Source organism: Mus musculus, chromosome 5 (assembly GCF_000001635.26).
Source record: "Mus musculus strain C57BL/6J chromosome 5, GRCm38.p6 C57BL/6J".
Lineage (NCBI taxonomy): Eukaryota > Metazoa > Chordata > Mammalia > Rodentia > Muridae > Mus > Mus musculus.
The window spans coordinates 89,554,462-89,574,744 of NC_000071.6; the positions used below are offsets into that span (position 1 = coordinate 89,554,462).

A 20,283-nucleotide genomic window follows, 5' to 3' on the forward strand; every position below is an offset into this window, starting at 1 on the left:
AGGTGATGAGTGTCTACCGTGTGAAGGATGCAGTCCTTCAGTGAAGTAGGCTACCTTACGAGTAACATATTTATAGGAAGCTGAAAATTCCCCAGACAAGGCAAGTTCAGATGTATATTTCACACGGACAAGAACTGGTGGAAGAAGAGAAGACTGAGATTGGTTTCTGAGAAAACCTCACTTATGGAACATTCAAAATTTGCTAAAAATATTAATAAATTGAGTGAGCTAAGACCTGTGATCTATATCTACAAGATTTGACCCATTACTTCTTCTCCAATTCCCAGATTGACAAGCTTAACTAGAATCGTATATTTCCAAAAGATGATACGTTCTTGATTTTGCTTTGACTTTTTATATTAAAAATAACTGATCCAAGAATTTTAATTAATTATACTTCTTAAAACTTTGTAACATCAACAACTACTTATATTAATCAAATACAATGTGTATATAATTTTATATTAACTCATCATTATTTTCTAAGAATCTCTAGTATATTTGAACACTTATATAATGAATGTATATTATAAATGAGGCATACAGTATTGCTGTAGAATGTAAAAGCTGACCATAATCCTATATCAACATTTGAATTTCCAAGTGCTGTTTCTCCATCGTATACATGGTATACGATGCATGGTATAAGTTGTACACTTGCATTTCTTAGCAGCGTGTTAGGGCCAGGTGTTCCCTCCTGACAGTTCCCTGGCTTCCTGCCTTTGTACGTGAGTCAGCATTTAATACTTTCCTATCCCTTCCTTTATTCTCAGGCTTTCCAGTAACCTATTCCCAGTCCTTGGATGACTCTGCCTCATCTGCCTCCCTTCCTAAGACTATAATCTAGTGGAGACTAACTCACAATGTGACTGAGGTAATTGGAATATGAGATTAATAAGCTACATCTGACTGAAGGTGGAAGACAGATTTGTATAGTAAAATCTTAGCCTTTTGGCTTTATTCCTTTTCTTTCTGCTCCTCAGTTTTTGGATTGAAGTTGATCTCTGCATTTTTACATTTAAATAGCAACTTCATATCTGGAAATAAAATCCCATTTATAAATGAAATACAATGTTAGGACAATGAAGCCTTTACCTGGAGAAGAACAAAATGCATCTCTAATGCAGAGCCCCGATGCATATCTAATAGGTACTTAGTTCACAAAGGCTGTAAAATATACAACTCCCTCAGATATACATGTGGGAATTGCACTTTCAAATTGCGTTACTCTCTGTTTGTTGGGGATCACTTATGATCCCCAATAAAGCGTTAAGGTTATTGCCAAAGTGTATCAACAACTGATACTCCCATAAGTCATTTCTCAACTTTCAGATAGAGCTTACAATTATTTTTTATATTCTTCCTAACCTTTGATTTATGACAGTCTCATTTCTTTGTTACTTATATTTCTGTGTTTGTATAATGCATATATTGTATACATTATACATATTAATATATATTATTTGTAAAAGTGTGTGATTTGTTTATTAATTCCAAGTAAGCCAACTAACATAAAGGAGGAGCTTAATTGTTTTGTATTGAATAGATGAATATTTCCTTTATAATGGGGGAGATTATCTGTATTGTGTCAAATCTAGGGATGAATTTAAGTAAATAAGACACATTTTGTGTGTTGAAGACCACAAATATAAGTATGATATAAGCTTTTACTGTAAAAAGAAAACAAAGCAAAAAAAAAAAGAAGGAAAGAAAGAAAGAAAGACAGGAAGAAAAGAAAAGAAAAGAAAAGAAAAGAAAAGAAAAGAAAAGAAAAGAAAATCTACATTGTGTGTGATCGCTTTCCATTGCTTTGACAAAATGCCCGAGGCAAACCACCTAAAGGAGGAAAATGAGTTTTGCTCACAATTTCAGCCTGTAGGCATATGGTTCTGCTGATGGCTAAGAAGCAAAGATAAAACCAGAAAGGAGCTTAAGTTCCCAATACTGTCTTCAACAGTGCAGCCTGATGGTGTCAGCATAATGACACCCACTAACCCTCATTTCATAATGTTCCACCGCTGCCCAGTGCTGCCACAGGCCTTTAGAATATGGTCTTTACAGTGATGCTGACAAGCCAAACCATGACCTTATGGAAGGAGAGATGAGGTGGTAAACTAATAACTGTAGTTCTGTACTAGCGGGTAGGCCAGTATGTGTAAGAAGCTTATCCTTCGACTTCCCAGCTTCTGGGCTGCGTGTACTTCCTACTTTCTCATGTTTGATGTGTGTCTTAGTCAGGGTTTCTATTCCTGCACAAACATCATGACCAAGAAGCAAGTTGGGGAGGAAAGGGTTTATTCGGCTTACACTTCCATACTGCTGTTCATCACCAAGGAAGCTAGGTCTGGAACTCAAGTAGGTCAGGAAGCAGGAGCTGATGCAGAGGCCATGGAGGGATGTTCTTTACTGGCTTGCCTCATCTGGCTTGCTCAGCTTGCTCTCTTATAGAACCTAAGACTACCAGCCCAGAGATGGTCCCACCCACAAGGGGCCTTTCCCCCTTGGTCACTAATTGAGAAAATGTCTTACAGTTGGATCTCATGGAGGCATTTCCTCAACTGAAGCTCCTTTCTCTGTGGTAACTCCAGCTGTGTCAAGTTGACACAAAACTAGCCAGTACAATTGACCCCTTGTCAACTTGACACACAAACACATCACTAGTAAGCCTCAACTCTTACAATCTTATTCATCCCCAATATCTAAATAACTTTAAAAGTCCCACAGTCTTTACATATTCTTAAAATTTCAAACTCTTTAAAATGTCCATCTCTTTTAAAATCCAAAGTCTTTTTACAATTAAAAGTCTCTTAACTGTGGGCTCCACTAAACAGTTTCTTCCTTCAAGAGGGAAAATATCAGGGCGCAGTCACAATCAAAAGCAAAAGTCAATCTCTAACCGTCCAATGTCTGGGATCCAACTCACGATCTTCTGGGCTCCTCCAAGGGCTTGGGTCACTTCTCCAGCCAGGCCCTTTGTAGCACACACGTCATCCTCTAGGCTCCAGATGCCTGTACTCCACTGCTGCTGCTGCTCTTGGTGGTCATCTCATGGTACTGGCATCTCCAAAACACTGCATGACCCCTTCAGTCCTGGGCCTTCAATTGCAACTGAGGCTGCACCTTCACCAGTGGCCTTCCATGGCCTCTCACAGTGCCGAGCCTCAGCTGTTTTGCGTGACCCCTTCATGCCTTCAAAACCAGTACCACCTGGGTGACCCTTACATATTACCAAGTCCTGCTGCAGCAAGAGTACAACCTTGGCCATCTCTGGAACACAGCATCTTTGTGCTTTCAGAAAACACTTCCCAGAAGATGTTACCTCAGTGATGCTGGTCTCTTCTTAATCACCGCTAATTTCTTAGCTCCAGCTAACCAGCATCAATAGTCCCAGTAATGCAAAGTTTTTGCTTTGGTAGTTCTGGTATCTTGTTAATCACAGCTGATTCTTCAGTCCCAGCTAACCAGAACTACAGAATCTTCACATTCAAAACAGCAATGGCCCTGAAAAGAGTCTTTAATTTTCCCTCTGAAATTTCACAAACCAGACCTCCATCTTCTGCAGTGTTCTCAACATTATCTTCCAAGCTCCTACACAACATCCGACAAAGCTCTTAACAACAGATGGATCTTTAAGCCCAAAGTTCCAAAGTCCATCCACAGTCCTCCCCAAAACATGGTCAGGTTGTCACAGGAATACCCCACTCTGCTGGTACCAATTTGTCTTAGTCAGGGTTTCTATTCCTGCACAAACATCATGACCAAGAAGCAAGTTGGGGAGGAAAGGGTTTATTCGGCTTACACTTCCATACTGCTGTTCATCACCAAGGAAGCCAGGTCTGGAACTCAAGTAGGTCAGGAAGCAGGAGCTGATGCAGAGGCCATGGAGGGATGTTCTTTACTGGCTTGCCTCATCTGGCTTGCTCAGCTTGCTCTCTTATAGAACCTAAGACTACCAGCCCAGAGATGGTCCCACCCACAAGGGACCTTTCCCCCTTGGTCACTAATTGAGAAAATGCCTTACAGTTGGATCTCATGGAGGCATTTCCTCAACTGAAGCTCCTTTCTCTGTGGTAACTCCAGCTGTGTCAAGTTGACACAAAACTAGCCAGTACAATGTGGGTCTAGCAACTTTATTTACTCTCAGCGAACATGACCCAGGAGACCTGGCTTAGTCTTTATGTGTCAGCTACTCAGAGACTTTGGGTTGTTTCTAGAGAGAGATGGGAGGGAGGATGTGTGTGAGTGAGTGAGTGAGTGAGTGAGTGAGTGAGTGAGTGAGTGAAGTCACACTTTGAAAGGTACACTTACTCTTATAGCAACATTCCTTCTACCAATGTCTTACTTCTCTCTCTAGATGCATGAGTTTCTAAGTTCATTCATTCTCCCTACCTAGAAAAAAGCAAAAGTGATCTTATCATGTTAGCATATTAGCACAGTAGCCAGGGAGTAAGAAATAAATTAGTGTGTAGGTAATTCAAAATATTTCATTTGTGTTGCACCTCAAGTTATTTTCTTCATTATATTTAAAAGTATTGATTGTGTCAGTAAATTTATTAAAGATTACTTTTGTATAAGAGAACATACTTTGTTGTGAACCGGCCAGGGGCTCACATGAACTGGGTTTCACCTAGGAGGCAAACCGGGGCTGAAAGAGAGGGAAACTGGGTGGATGAGAGAGAAAAATGGAACCAAGACAGTATTCTGATCAAGGCTCAAATGTTTAATGGCGGACACACTTTATAAAGGAGGAGAGAGGCCCATTCCCACCAATTCATCCTTGGAGCCCAGCTGCAGGTGACCACGTGCAGGATAGGATGTAGTCTCCGGAATGGAATAGCTAGGCCAACTCCCAGCAGGTAGCAGCACTTCAGACACTGTCTGAACAATAGAGTGATCTAGGGAGGCAGGCTCCACCCTAGGTAATCTCCTTAGTGGCAGCAAGGTCAAGGTCTGGCTCAGACTGCTTCAGGCTTGTGGGAGGTTACAATACTCTACTAAATAGACGTGTCTCAGTCCTGCTGATCTCATTGTCTCCTCTCTGCATCAGTCTATATCTGAAAAGCCTATCAATGTCTGTTGACATGGAACAACCTGTTCATAATAGTATTCAGAAGAAAACACATGCAGCCTCTGAGCTGTCAGGCTTACATGATCCTGTTCTTTGCCTACCATTATTAATACACTGATTAGTAACAAAGTACCAAAACTGACATAACTTTTTGATTGTGGTTGAAAGATAATAATAAAAAGTATCCTCTGAGCCCAGCACAGGCAATGTTACTGGAGACATCCAAAGCTAAAAGATAAAAATGAGGTAGACTTTGAAATTTTCATTTTAAAAAAATACCTACTTTTGAATAAATGACTAGCAAGAAGAAGTTGATTTATTTAAGGATTCTTATCCTCCCAAAGCACCTTGGTAGAAGAAGGGCTAAGGACTCTCTTTGTATTCTTCATGATGTAATTTCATAGTGAGAGAAATAACTCTCTCTTCTTGGTGTGATGCTGGCCACTTTCTAGAATGTAATTTACTTGAAAAGCAGCTTGAATTCTCACTTTAGAGGGAAAAGAGCTATGCTATTTATATTTACATACTAAAAATAAAAATTTTGTTTCTATCTTCAAATACTTGGTGGTGAAAATATATCTTCGTTTCTGCTTCTTATTCCATTCTTTCTTCATTTTGAGACAAAGCCTTGCTCGGTAAGAGGCCCAGGCTGCACTGGACTCAGTAAACCTCTGCTCCAGCCTTTTGATGGTGATATCACAAGCTTGCTCCATTGTAGCCAGCCTTGACCTATCTAGGTATCTTGCATACTATACAATTCATTTGTTTCTATATGAACACAACTTCTTAAACAGTATATACTTAAACCTACAACTCCTTGGTCCTAAAATGAGATCAAAATCAGATACAAAGTATGCATGGAAGACTAGACTAAGATAGGTGTTCTGAGGGTAATGGTGGTTTGAGTAGGAATGGCATAGGTTCCTGAGATGCTGTATGACCATGCACTTAGGATTTCGTAAATGTGATCTCTGCTTTTGAAAATCTTAGGTCATTATGAAGTGCCATCTCTGTGCCAATTGATAGTCCTTTCACTCCTTTCTTCCAGCTCAAGTGGGTACAGATTCATTTTCCTTAGCCATTTGAGTCTTTGCAGAAAAAGCTGAGCATCACAAATTGAAGGAGCTAAACGGATGAGTTCAACTGGGTTCCACCTGTGGAAAAGCTTGAGTATCAGGCTAATGAGTTTGGATAGCGTGGTAGCAGAGAAAGGTCTTTGAATAGTCCTTATGACTGAAAAATACAAATATATATATATATATAATTTTATATTATATATACTTTTATATATATATATATACACACACTTTTATATTATATATATGTGGAAGTTGATAGACTGAAGCCCGTTCAGATATCTGCATAAGCAACTACTTAGGCAGTTGTGCCAGTTCTGTACTGTGACCCCCCAAAATGTTTAGGCTCTCTCCCTCTTTGCTATTTCTTAAAATGCAGAGGACTCACTTCTGTAGACCTCACAATGATTACTTTAAAAATCTCAAAATTATAGTCAAAGAAAAACATCGGTGTTGTCTGTAGGAACTAGGGAAATATAAAGGACACTAAATAAGAAGGACCTTGCCACACAACTTCTAAATTATGATAATCAATAATATTGTCTAGTACAGTATATTGTTTGGCTTGTTCCCATCAGAAAAATGCACCTTACAAATACATCTTATTGAAATCATTCAAGGAATGCTGTGACTTTTATATAAGAAATTAAATCAGACAAAGCTTTTGTAAGTATTAAATGCTAAGCAAAGCATCACACAGTATTATGAAATTGTTCTCGAATAGTTAATGCATAGCCCAAAAGGTGATAATGTTTTGGGGAATTATCATTCTTGGTGGAATTTTTAATGAACAGCTAGGTTGCATTTCCCTGGGAGGATAAAAAGGCTTAGGAATGCTAAATACTGTAGGAATAATGAAGAGGCTTGGAGTGGTAAATACAGTGCCTCCAGTAACTCTCAAGGATGCCCATGCTAGAGCCCTCAGTGAAAGGCAAGTGAAGGGAGTGGGGGTGGCAATTCTGACTTGCTGGAGCAGGAACTGGAAGATTTCCCAAAACTGCCTGGTCCAGGGAACACTCCTGCCAACATGAAAGGAAGAATCCAGACTTTCAAGTTTCTGCCTTAACTAGTCCATCTGTAACTCTAAGAGAAGGATATTTGTGTCCTTGGGCAGCAGAAAAGCAAACAGGCAATTTGAATTTAATTTTATATGGAGACTGATCCTACTTATAAATGCTTCATGTTGACTTATCACCTTCACAAGACTCCTTAATACTCCAAGCATTTGGGAGCTAGGTTTCAATATAGGGATTTGAGGGGTATCATAATGCATTCAGATCATGACAGTATTTATACGGTTGGTAACTATGAGCTCTATAACAGGTTTCAGCAGCTAATTAATTTTGGTAATAGAACAGTTCACATATCCCAGTCTTTTCTTGCTCGAAGTAAGCCCTGTTCTGTTTTCCATTTCTGTGAGTTTAGGTATTTCACATATTTTGTGTAAGTTAAGTCATGTAGTATCTGTCCCTTTGTAGCACATTTCACTTAGCATAGTATCTTTCAGACTCTCTTGTAGTAGCCCAATTTTTACAGCAGAGTTTGAGGGATTCTTTTCCTTGTCCCTTCTTGTCCCATTAATCCAACAATACAAGCTTGAAGGCCTACATGACTACTTTCTGCAGGATCTAAATAATGAGTTCTAGAAATCTGGCTGAAGCATGTGCCTTATTGTTGTAAACCTAGTCTTAGGTAGCAATTGGTTATGATGGACAATCATGTACATAATATAGTTTAAGTCTAGATTCTCATGAGAACTCTTTTCAATGAATACCCACTTCGTTGAATATATAGCAAGGCCACTGGCTGTAGATGAAGGGTATTTGAGAGGATTCTATTTAAGCTTTTCTCAAGTGCACCATATATCATGAATGACTTACTAGCAATAACAGGTTCAGAAACATTCAACAAGCCATTTGGCTTCTTGTAGTCAGCTGTGAGCCAATTTTTAGACAAAGAGCATGCACAAATGGGATCAAAGAGGTCCTCTGGATGTTTCATTGTTGATCCTATAGTCCTTGAAGCAAACCTGCTCTTGTATGTAGTGATGGCCTTCCACGAACTTGCTCATCCCTGTGTTACCCAGTGCATTACTCTTTAATTCATGAATTACTTGAGCTATAAGACTTGATTAATATTTGAATGCCTCTGACTTTACCTTGGAGTCCTAGCTCCAGAACTGCCCCATATTCTTCTAAGTTATGGGCTAGTCCAGTACACAGATAGATGACAGCAAATGACTTCCAACACTTTATGAGGAATAGAACTCTTAGATGATTTTTGTGTGCAGGCATAAGAACTAGTCATTAGTTATAGTGTATATTTCTAGTCTCAGATATATCTAATGTTATATGAGTACAGAGATATCCAATGTTATATGAGCAAGCAAATTAGAATTGTAAGATGCCATTGTAGATCACCATTCTTTGACAGTCATTTAACAAATGTTTCCACTTAGTCCCATACTCAAATTCAAATATTTTTGGTTATGCTTTGGTGACTAGGAGTCAATATGACTCTTAGATTAAAAAATAATAGATGCCATGGCAAAGCAAAAGCAACCAGATCCATCCTGCTCTTTGGAAGTGCCTGTAGGATATGTATTTGTTTGGTTTGGGGAACGACGTTAATTGCTCCAGTCCATGTAATTCCCAGGTCTTGGAATTTTAGCTGGAACTAGTAGCTTGCCTCTGTCTGTCACATGAGCCGCTGTAATACTTAACACCTCTGACCTTCTCCTCAATTGAGGAACTCTGATAATAAAGTCAAAGCAATCTACTACCCTGCTTTGAATGTTTATTGAATCAAAGTCTCATCTCATGAAACTACAGCAGTTATGTTGGCAAATTCAAGTTGACTATGGCAGCGTAGTAGATTTGCACTGACGGTTCATGGAAATTATCACGAAAAGGAAGGCACTAGCCTAGTTTGTGACAAGGGGTCCCCTCCGGCCTGGGGTACTTCGCTATAGGAAAGACATCTTATAATGATCCTTCCATCTCTCGCCCTGCTTCTTACCTTTGGCCCTTCCACATGGCATCTTCCAGACTTCTTAGTTTCCCTGTGGCCATCTCATAACATCACGTCTCCAATGAGTACTCCGGAACATGGAATACTTCTCTCCAGTATAGTAATTCTAGGGAACTATGCCAGCTGGTCCCAGCTTGTTACCCAAATACACTCACAGAGTCCTGGGTCTTGCTTTAGCAGTTTTAACATCGTTCTTTCGATCTTATTCGTGCATTTTTTTTTTAATCCATGGCAATAGATTCAGGCTGGTGCTCAAGTACTTCTGTTTGTAACTTTTGTCATTTGATTAGATTTTTTTTTCCAGACTACAGCCCTTATAAACTTTTCGGTGAGTGTTCAAGAGGGATGGGAAGGTCAAAACAATACCTCACCCTCCAAGTGTTAATATTACTGCACCATTTCTTCCTGGAGCTGCACTTGACATGCTGGGGTTGCAGCTCAACGTTCCTTTAGGAGTCTAAGGTGAAAAAAAAAAGTATTAAGTTGAAAAGAGAGAGAAGATCCAGGGATTGGGGAGGGTACGGAGGAACCGTTCAGACTATGTTTAATACCAATTATACAGTGGAATGGATGGGTGATAGTCCCTTCCTTTATCCCCATTTCTCTCCTCACATCCCCCCCCTCTCTTGTTTTGTTCTGACCATTTGTTATTATGTAACACCTTATGTTTATTTGGAGCCTGTAATTCCATTTGTGTCTCCTGAATATTATTTTCTTGTCTTCCCAGGAGCTAGATTATGTAAGAGGCTAGGAGAAGCACCTTCTTTCACCCTAGTCAGAAACAGTAAGAGAGGTATTTCCCTAGTCTTCAAAAAGCCTATAGCCCCAAAACTTCAAAACTACCATTAGCCCCAGGGCTGTGGCATTTGTGAGACACAGAGAGCATGCAGCTAAAATGCATTAGAGATTCCCTGTGTTCAAACCAGTCACTGAAGTTGATCATTGTAGTATGGGATGAATCTCAATATCTATAGGGGCAATGAAGTTATAATATTTCAATAATAAATAGTGTATTGAATTTATTTGAACATTTATTAAATATGAATGAAATAACAGTAGAGCAGAACATTCATAGCAATGTATTTTTTTCTACTGACTTTGTTTCTGTTTTGGAATCACTACACTTGCTAAGTGTGTGGAGACACAAAGCATAGCTTTCACCTTAAAGGGAATATATAGAGAGAGTTTATCTTAGAGCCAAATTTGAGTAACCATGGCTTCAGAAACAAAACGTTGGGTTTTCTCAAATTCATTGTCCCAATGTGAAGATCCATAGAGGTTTATAGTGTTACTAATATAGAACAAAATAATAAATCAGTAAACACATTGGTGGGCACATCAGAAAAGTGAGTACAGCAACTTGGAGATGCAACTGCTGCTCTCGATGCTGTCCTCAGTGGGAAAGATGTGGAATTTGAGTGCAAGGAACAGTCTGCATCCTCCAAAAGTTTTTCCATTTTTGCGTTTATGAGGGAGGTAGCCACAGCTACAAAATATAAAGAAAATAAGAAAGAGCCTAAAATAATTAGAAAAAAGGAGGAAATAAAAAAGTACCGTTAATACATGGTGTTAAAGTTATTCCCCTCTTTCAACTATTTTAATGGCTTAGTATCTAGTTACTTTTCACTATACTAAAAAATGTAACCATGAAAAAATTTTCATTTTTTATAACTGAAGAGTGGGGATGCAAAGGCAAGTTGCTGGGGCAAATGAAAAAGCTTATTTTAAAAACTGAATATGATAAAGACTCATTAGCAGATGCCATCTTGTCTTTGGGTTGCAGGCACAGGGTCAGCATTGGGAGCTGTGGGGGAAGTATGTCAGAGAGGAAGGCACCACTGCAACTTACAGATGTCATGCTTTCTGCCTTTCTGTGGCTTGAGCTGTTGTTATCTGAAGCTTATAGAACAGGGGGGTCTGTAAATCTAAAAGGAAATGACTGTGAGGGTGGGGATGGGGTGAAGAAGTCTGGGAGAGGGGACCGGGAGGGGGCAACATATGGAATGTAAATAAATATAATAACTAATATCAAAAAGAGAGAGAGAAAGAAGAGAAAAAAGGAAGACACACACACACACACACACACACACACACACAGAGAGAGAGAGAGAGAGGGAGAGAGAGAGAGAGAGAGAGAGAGAGAGACTAACAGGTTCTACACAAGCAGCTCTTCTGGGAGGAAGGCCAGTACCTATACTACATGGAATTAAAATGACTTTCCGAGCCTCTGTGAGAGTTTCTTGAATCACATTTTATTTTCATTTTAAAACCCAATCCTCCTCCACTTATATGTTAAATTGAAATAGAACACAGGAATCAACTAGACCTCCAGTTCATATTGTAGTTTTGATAAAGCATCTTTAGAACAAATAAAAAAATATATGAATTAGATGTAATGTGTTCATATCAGACTCTCTGAACTGGACTGAAGTGTAACTCAGTGCACAAGTTTTATGCCTAGGTGCTCAATACAATTTGGATAAAACTCTAGCTGTGTGTAATCCAAAGCCAAGGAACATCTGCCAAATACAGGTGTTAAGGAAGTGCTCATTTAAGTAGTGAGGTATCATTTTCTTTTCCTAATCTGAGTGTGAAGTATTGGGGTAACTTTTCTTCACATCGTGGGGAGGTGTGTCTTTGTATTTTCAATTGTTAATTCTGTATCAGCAGAGAATGAAATGCTGGCAGGGTTTTGGTATTGTAATTCCTGTGACTGACTCATCATCGTGTTTTTACTTCTGTAAATATTCATTCTTCCTCAACTGCCTAAGGCAATCGAGAATTATATCAGAGGTTGTCTCGCCACTGAGTGGTGATCACAAAGAGCTGACCAGCAATAGCTGGACAGGGAGGGGAGGGTAGAACTTCTGGGCAGAGAGAATGAAGATGATGTAGGGAAAGAAAGCTGAAGCTGGAGATTCAGAAGTAAGACACAGAGGGGAGCAGGCATGGACTACAGAGGAACAGAGAAAGGCATAGAGCTAGCTTGCCACGTAGACAAGATAGTCACAGTTGGGTTAAATTAAATGAGGTAGCTGGAGATTGTCCCACCTAAAGGCCTAAGCCTTAAACTAAATAAATAAATAAATAAATAAATAAATAAATAAATAAGCAAATAAATAAATAAGCAAATAAATAAATACTATCATAGCTAATGTATTTGAGTTCTTTTCCTAAGACTAGTTTATTATACATTCCAATGTGAGTTTATTTATTTACAAATGCATCCTTTTTCTGAGGAAAATGCCACAAAAATGCTATATCTCTTTTGCGTGACCAAGGAAATAGAGTAACAGGATTGCACCCATTCAATGATTTCATTCAGAAGTGTCATCTGTAACACAGCTCCATTGAGAAATTAATTATTATTATTGATTATTATAACTTATTCATTTAAGTTATGTGTGACTCTCAAATTAGTATTGGTTCAGAGTTAGGTAGAAGCAAGTGAAAGTAGAGGATTACTAAGTCAATGTATACACAAAAGGAATATCATCCAAAATCAAGCATCAGATATGTGATATATAACTCAGTTCCTACTGTAATAGTTACAGGACAAACATGTCTCACCCAACAATACACGTATAGTTGCCAAATGTCCAGAAGAGATTGTGAAAGTCACTAATTGCCTCAAAGATTTTCAGAGTGTGATCTTATCAGTTAGTCGTTGATCCACGCAAACTTACATCTACCAACTTAAACTTCCTAACATTTCTCTTAAATGTGAATATAGGAATTTGATTTTATCAGTTTGTTTAATAATCAGGATACAGAGGTGGTTTTGCATTTTCAAAACACACATAGAAATAATCCTTGGTCAGATTACTAGACAACATAGAGGCTCTTCCGATGTCCACCTGTCTTACAAGAACAAGTGGGTTTTGACAGATAAACTATGTTCAGAAGTGAAATATAAAGTATAACAGGGAATCAACTGTAATGATTGTTATGTATGGCATAAGGGAGTAATTTCAAATGCTTCCAGTTAAAATCCTAACAAGATAAATGCTATACTTATCATTCAGGTCCATATAAAACTGATGGATTACTGAGAGCTCATTGGAACATTCAGTGATGTTGAAAAAATGTTTCTCTTATTAAACTTAAACACAGATGTTACATTCTACCAAAATTGTATTAATCTTTTTTTTTTCCTGCTTCTCCTTTGTTAAGGTCCACCATGAGCGAGAAATGGGACTCAAACTCTTCAGAAAGCTGGAATCACATCTGGAGTGGCAATGATACACAGCATCACTGGTATTCAGATATCAACATTACCTATGTGAACTACTATCTCCACCAGCCCCAAGTGGCAGCTGTCTTCATCAGCTCCTACCTCCTGATCTTTGTCTTGTGCATGGTGGGAAATACTGTCGTTTGCTTTATTGTGATAAGGAATAGACACATGCACACAGTCACTAATTTCTTCATCTTAAACCTTGCCATAAGTGATTTACTGGTTGGAATATTCTGTATGCCTATCACATTGCTGGACAACATCATAGCAGGTATGTTGGCTTGTGCGCTGTATAATGGTGATCTGAGAAAAGTTTCCACACATACCCAGAGTCCGAGCAGAGTCATTCGTTCATTGACACATACTGATTGAGGTCCCAGAAGTGTTCCAAGTATCGGTCTTCACAAGATGAACATTCTAAACAAAACACGTAATAAACAAATAGATGTATAGTTTGAGATTAAGAACTTCTCTCTGACATGTCTGGGCCCAGGTTATCACTTCGCTGGTACCACCTTATATTTCTAGAGGTGGGGGCAGTGCATTTCCTAATCCTAGTAAGGTGTTCCTTCAGAGTGTTGATTTAATACTGTGCTATTAATTGAGAAATAACATTTGATGTGTTCATCCCTCTCTATATAAGAAAATAATTAAGTCATCTCAGCATATTAGAGTTATCCAAAGTAGGACAAGCTATATTGAGGTCCATATCTGCTCATGTCACTCAGTTTTCTGCCATAACTATTTTAACTTAAATGACTACTTTACTATTTTGCACATAAATCACTTCAGTGTGCCCTTGGTTTTGCTTCTCAATGGTTTGCGACTTGGAGAATCTCCTGTCTTTAGTTTTGGTAATTATGACCATATATCTAAGTAATATGCAACTAATGTATTTTTTGTTTTTCAGCTGCATATGACAGAAATTTCATTTTGACAATCCACTTACACCATACAGACACAAACATGCATTGATGTGCTTCACCGCCCCCATTGGCCCAGGCTAGGACTAGCTTGGCGATTGCTAAGTCTCCCCACTAATGCTCTCTCAGGGCTCTCCACTACTCTTTGTCTTTGGTCCTCTGTTTTCTGGATGCACAACTTCATCTACTTTATTCCTTCCTAAAAAATAGTACTTTGTGATTGAAACATTTCTGAGAACTTACATGTCCATAAATGTTTTTCCTTCACCCACAATCAATTATAGTTAGCTATGTGAACAATTCTGGACTGGACTTTTTTCTCTCAGAATTTTAAAGGAATTGCTCTCTTAATACTTCTGGGAAATGTTTGAAAAATTTGACTCTTGCTGTCTTTTATTTAAGTTGTATATATATATATATATTTGCCCTAAGAGCTTTTTCAGTTTTCTTTATCCCCCAGTGTTCTGAATTTTATAAAATTAGGGTTGGAAGTTGCTTTTCTGTAGTTTGTTTATTGCACTGGATTCAAACTACTCCTTTCAATCTGAAAACAAATGTGCTTCATCTTGGAGAATTTTCTTGGCAAAGTCTTTTCCCTTCTTAGGATATATTCTTCACATGAAAGAGGTCAGAGGTCTCCTTTCCATTATGTCTAGTTCAATTTATGCCTCTTGTTTTCAAAGATTTGTGTGTGTGTGTGTGTGTGTGTGTGTGTGTGTGTGTGTGTGTGTGTGTGTGTTGGGCTGGGGTATAGACCTATAATATCAACATATTAGCAATCCAGGCATGGGGACTGGAGGTTAAAGTTCAGTGTGGTCTACATAAAGCCACTGTACCCAAAATCCAAGGATTTGAGACTGGACAGATTGCTTAATGGTTAAGAGCAGTTCCAGAGGACCTAGTTTTAGTTCCCAGCACCCGTGTTGGTTGGCTCAAAACTGCCTATGATTTTAGCTTCCAGGAGATTGGATGCCCTCTTCTGGCTTCTGTGGGCACCTGAACTCACCAGTGTATACCTATACATAGACACACTCATATTCATGATTTTAAAATTATAATAAGTCTTCCTTTCAATCCAAGAGCTAAGTACGTAGCTCAGTGTTAGCCTGTGTAGGGTCCTGGCATCAATCCAGACACTGGGCAGAGAAGAGTTTCCTCAACTTTCACCTGAGTTCTTCTATTTTATTATCTTAAATCACTTGCCCTTATTTTTGTTTGTTTTCTGTATGTATCTTTACTATCATTTTATATTTTGGGGATTACTGGTAACATCTTTATTCTGTTTTTTTTTTGTGTGTGTGTGTGTGTGTGTGTGTGTGTGTGTGTGTGTGTGTGTGTGTGTGTGATTTCTAGTTTTCTATTGCACAGTCCTTTCTTATATTCCGTTAATTTATATTTGAGGCTTTCTTAGTATTAAAGACCATTTAGTGGGGATCCCTATGTGTTCAGTAGACTCACCGAGGAATCTAATGACTGCCTGGGAGGCTGAAGTAGGGAGATGTGAGTTTGAAGCCAACCTAAGGAACATGGTGAGATCTTGTCTCTGAAAGCGAAGTGAAACAATCAGAAAAGGCAAATTCAAAAAGGGCCACTGTTAAAATGTGTGCATTTGCTGTATTTCTGCTAATAGAGATTAGATATAGATAACATTTTTTAAATAAACTACAAGGTTTTTGTTTTTTTTTTAAGAAAATAGACTTTTAAGATCTAAAAACCAGTGTTTAGGAGAAGTTATGGTTTTTTTTTTTTCTAATAGCTAATGAGTATTCAGAAGGTCAGACTGCTTTGATAGCTTTATTGATTTCTATTAGAAATGCCCTAGCCACTGAGGTTTAGGTATGTAACTGAAATAGATGACTGCTATTCATGCCAAGGAGTCTCTCTTATTCTGACTGTTGTGTTAGTCACACACTGCATACTCATATCATATATAATTCCCAGTTCCTCATAATCTATGAGGTGTATTTCCAAATAAGTAAATTGATATTCTGACTATTTTATTCATTTAAAGCAATGTTTCTCAACCTGTTGATTATGACACTGCCCCCCCCAGGGTCATATAAGACCATTAGAAATATCAGATATTTACATTATAACACATAACAGTAACAAAATTAAGTTATGAAGTAGCAATGGAGATAATCTTATGGTTGTATCACCACAGTGTAAGAGACTATTAAAGGATCACAGAGTTATTAAGGCTGAAACCACTGGTTTAAAATATTGTAACATAAGGTTTGATAGTTTTCACTCTGGAGACTTACCTAGGTTTAAATATTTTTAAGTCGTCTGGAGCAAAGTGTATAGTTGTGGTTTTTACCTCGTGTAGAGGTGCCACAAGTTAGAGATCAGAGCATTCAGAATCTTCCCCAGGGGAATTAAATACAGTAGCAGGAGTAAAGTACTTCTCATAGTACCCGGATGGAAGCAGTGCTGTATAAGGTCTTAAAGTACTTCTCATAGTACCCGGGATGGAAGCAGTACTGTATAAGGTCTTAAAGTACTTCTCACAGTACCCGGATGGAAGCAGTACTGTATAAGGTCTTAAAGTACTTCTCATAGTACCCGGGATGGAAGCAGTACTGTATAAGGTCTTAAAGTACTTCTCACAGTACCCGGATGGAAGCAGTACTGTATAAGGTCTTGCACCGAGGAAGCTCATTCTGGTGAAGAAATTACTGAAGATGCTGGCATACATTATTCTTGCCTTTTGTTAATATGTGCCATAATGTGTGTTAATACGAGGTAAAACAATTGTCTCAACGTCTATTCTATTCCCCATGCAGGATGGCCATTCGGAAGCAGCATGTGCAAGATCAGTGGGCTGGTGCAAGGGATATCAGTTGCGGCTTCCGTCTTCACCTTGGTTGCAATAGCTGTGGACAGGTAAGTCAGCTCCAAACCATGAGTCCCAGAAAGAGTTAATGACTTAGTTCCTACATCTTGTTGCCACTACTAGATGGTACTGAATATACTCATACAACTATGTACCTGCTTGTATTACTACAACTAAGGATGCCACCCCAAAATTATTGCTTCACTGAATATACAAATTACATACATCATGAAATCACATTATTTTTTTCAGTTCTTAAAGGGTCAATGTTTTCCATGCAATTACAGCTTGGGAATATGAAGCAAGTGGGTATTTAATTTTAGAATCATTGATATATTGTTTTTCCTCTTTGCAAAAATTATATAACAAGGCCAGTTGGACCTTCCATGTTTGTCATTATAAACCACATCACTTTTGGGTAAGAAATATATGATTTTTGTGTGTATACTCACTCACAATATATATCACATTCTTAAGAAACACATTAAAAACAAGGGTGTACTACAAGTGAATGCTATATAATAAGCAGGGATCTCTACAGTGAATGAAAGCTGTATTATCAATTAATATTTCTACTTCATCCTTAAGTTTAAAAAATTTACTTCTACCTACAGTTGGTACTTAATGTCCTTAAATGCTTTTGAGCAATATTTCTGATATGACACTTGAAAAAAAATTAAAGCATTGGCCCTCTTTACTTTTCTTTTTCTTCATCTTCTTCTTATTTTATTAGGTATTTTCTTCATTTACATTTTCTTTTTTTTTCTATTTCATAAGGACATGAATTTTTTTATTAGGTATTTTCCTCATTTACATTTTCAGTGCTATCCCAAAAGTTCCCCATACCCACCCACCCCCACTCCCCTACCCACCCACTCCCCCTTTTTGGCCCTGGCGTTCCCCTGTACTGGGGCATACAAATTTTGCGTGTCCAATGGGCCTCTCTTTCCAGTGATGGCCGACTAGGCCATCTTTTGATACATATGCAGCTAGAATCAAGAGCTCCGGGGTACTGGTTAGTTCATAATGTTGTTCCACCTATAGGGTTGCAGATCCCTTTAGCTCCTTGGCTACTTTCTCTAGCTCCTCCATTGGGTGCCCTGTGATCCATCCATTAGGTGACTGTGAGCATCCACTTCTGTGTTTGCTAGGCCCCGGCATAGTCTCACAAGAGACAGCTATATCTGGGTCCTTTCAGCAAAATCTTGCTAGTGTATGCAATGGTGTCAGCATTTGGAAGCTGATTATGGGGTGGATCCCGGTATATGACAATCACTAGATGGTCCATCCTTTCGTCACAACTCCAAATTTTGTCTCTGTAACTCCTTCCATGGGTGTTTTGTTCCCATTTCTAAGAAGGGGCAAAGTGTCCACACTTTGGTCTTCATTCTTCTTGAATTTCATGCGTTTAGCAAATTGTATCTTTTATCTTGGGTATCCTAAGTTTCTGGGCTAATATCCACTTATCAGTGAGTACATATTGTGCGAGTTCCTTTGTGATTGGGTTACCTCACTCAGAATGATGCCCCCCAGGTCCATCCATTTGGCTAGGAATTTCATAAATTCATTTTTTATAATAGCTGAGTAGTATTCCATTGTGTAAATGTACCACATTTTCTGTATCCATTCCTCTGTTGAGGGGCATCTGGGTTCTTTCCAGCTTCTGGCTATTATAAATAAGGCTGCTATGAACATAGTGGAGCAAGTGTCCTTCTTACCGGTTGGGGCATCTTCTGGATATATGCCCAGGAGAGGTATTACGGGGTCATCCGGTAGTACTATGTCCAATTTTCTGAGGAACCGCCTGACTGATTTCCAGAGTGGTTGTACAAGCTTGCAATCCCACCAACAATGGAGGAGTGTTCCCCTTTCTCCACATCCTCACCAGCATCTGCTGTCACCGGAATTTTTGATCTTAGCCATTCTGACTGGAGTGAAGTGGAATCTCAGGGTTGTTTTGATTTGCATTTCCCTGATGATTAAGGATGTTGAACATTTTTTCAGGTGCTTCTCAGCCATTCGGTATTACTCAGGTGAGAATTCTTTGTTCAGCTCTGAGCCCCATTTTTAATGGGGTTATTTGATTTTCTGGAGTCCACCTTCTTGAGTTCTTTATATATATTACATATTAGTCCCCTATCCGATTTGGGATAGGTAAAGATACTTTCCCAATCTGTTGGTGGCCTTTTTGTCTTATTGGCGGTGTCTTTTGCTTTGCAGAAGCTTTGCAATTTTATGAGGTCCCATTATTGATTCTTCATCTTACAGCACAAGCCATTGCTGTTCTATTCAGGAATTTTTCCCCTGTACCCATATCTTCGAGGCTTTTCCCTACTTTCTACTCTATAAGTTTCAGTGTCTCTGATTTTATGTTGAGTTCCTTAATCCACTTAGATTTGACCTAAGTACAAGGAGATAGAAATGGAACAATTCCCATTCTTCTACATGATAACTGCCAGTTGTGCCAGCACCATTTGTTGAAAATGCTGTCCTTTTTCCACTGGATGGTTTTAGCTCCCTTGTCAAAGATCAAGTGACCATAGGTGTGTGGGTTCATTTCTGGGTCTTCAATTCTGTTCCATTGGTCTACTTGTCTGTCACTATACCAGTACCATGCAGTTTTTATCACAATTGCTCTGTAGTACAGCTTTAGGTCCGGCATGGTGATTCCACCATAGGTTCTTTTATCCTTGAGAAGAGTTTTTGCTATCCCAGGTTTTTTGTTATTCCAGATGAATCTGCTGATTGCCCTTTCTAATTCGTTGAAGAATTGACTTGGAATTTTGATGGGGATTGCATTGAATCTGTAGATTGCTTTTGGCAAGATAGCCATTTTTACAATGTTGATCCTGCCAATCCAAGAGCATGGGAGATCTTTCCATCTTCTGAGATCTTCTTTAATTTCTTTCTTCAGAGACTTGAAGTTCTTATCATACAGATCTTTCACTTCCTTAGTTAGAGTCACGCCAAGGTATTTTATATTATTTGTGACTATTGAGGAGGGTGTTGTTTCCCTAATTTCTTTCTCAGCCTGTTTATCCTTTGTGTACAGAAAGGCCATTGACTTGTTTGAGTTAATTTTATATCCAGCTACTTCACCGAAGCTGTTTATC

The 20,283-nt window shown here is 38.6% G+C and overlaps 1 protein-coding gene across 2 annotated transcripts in view; it reads left to right on the plus strand.

Annotated features, from left to right (window-relative positions):
• Positions 1 to 20,283, plus strand: part of Npffr2 (neuropeptide FF receptor 2) — a 57,075-nt gene that overhangs the window by 27,622 nt on the left and 9,170 nt on the right. For both annotated transcript variants that reach the window (XM_017320589.2, NM_133192.3), the window contains exons 2-3: positions 13,348 to 13,682; positions 17,121 to 17,220. In XM_017320589.2, coding sequence (XP_017176078.1) covers positions 13,355 to 13,682; positions 17,121 to 17,220 — 428 coding nt within the window. In that variant the 5' untranslated portion in view covers positions 13,348 to 13,354. The remainder of the gene's footprint in view (positions 1 to 13,347; positions 13,683 to 17,120; positions 17,221 to 20,283) is intronic.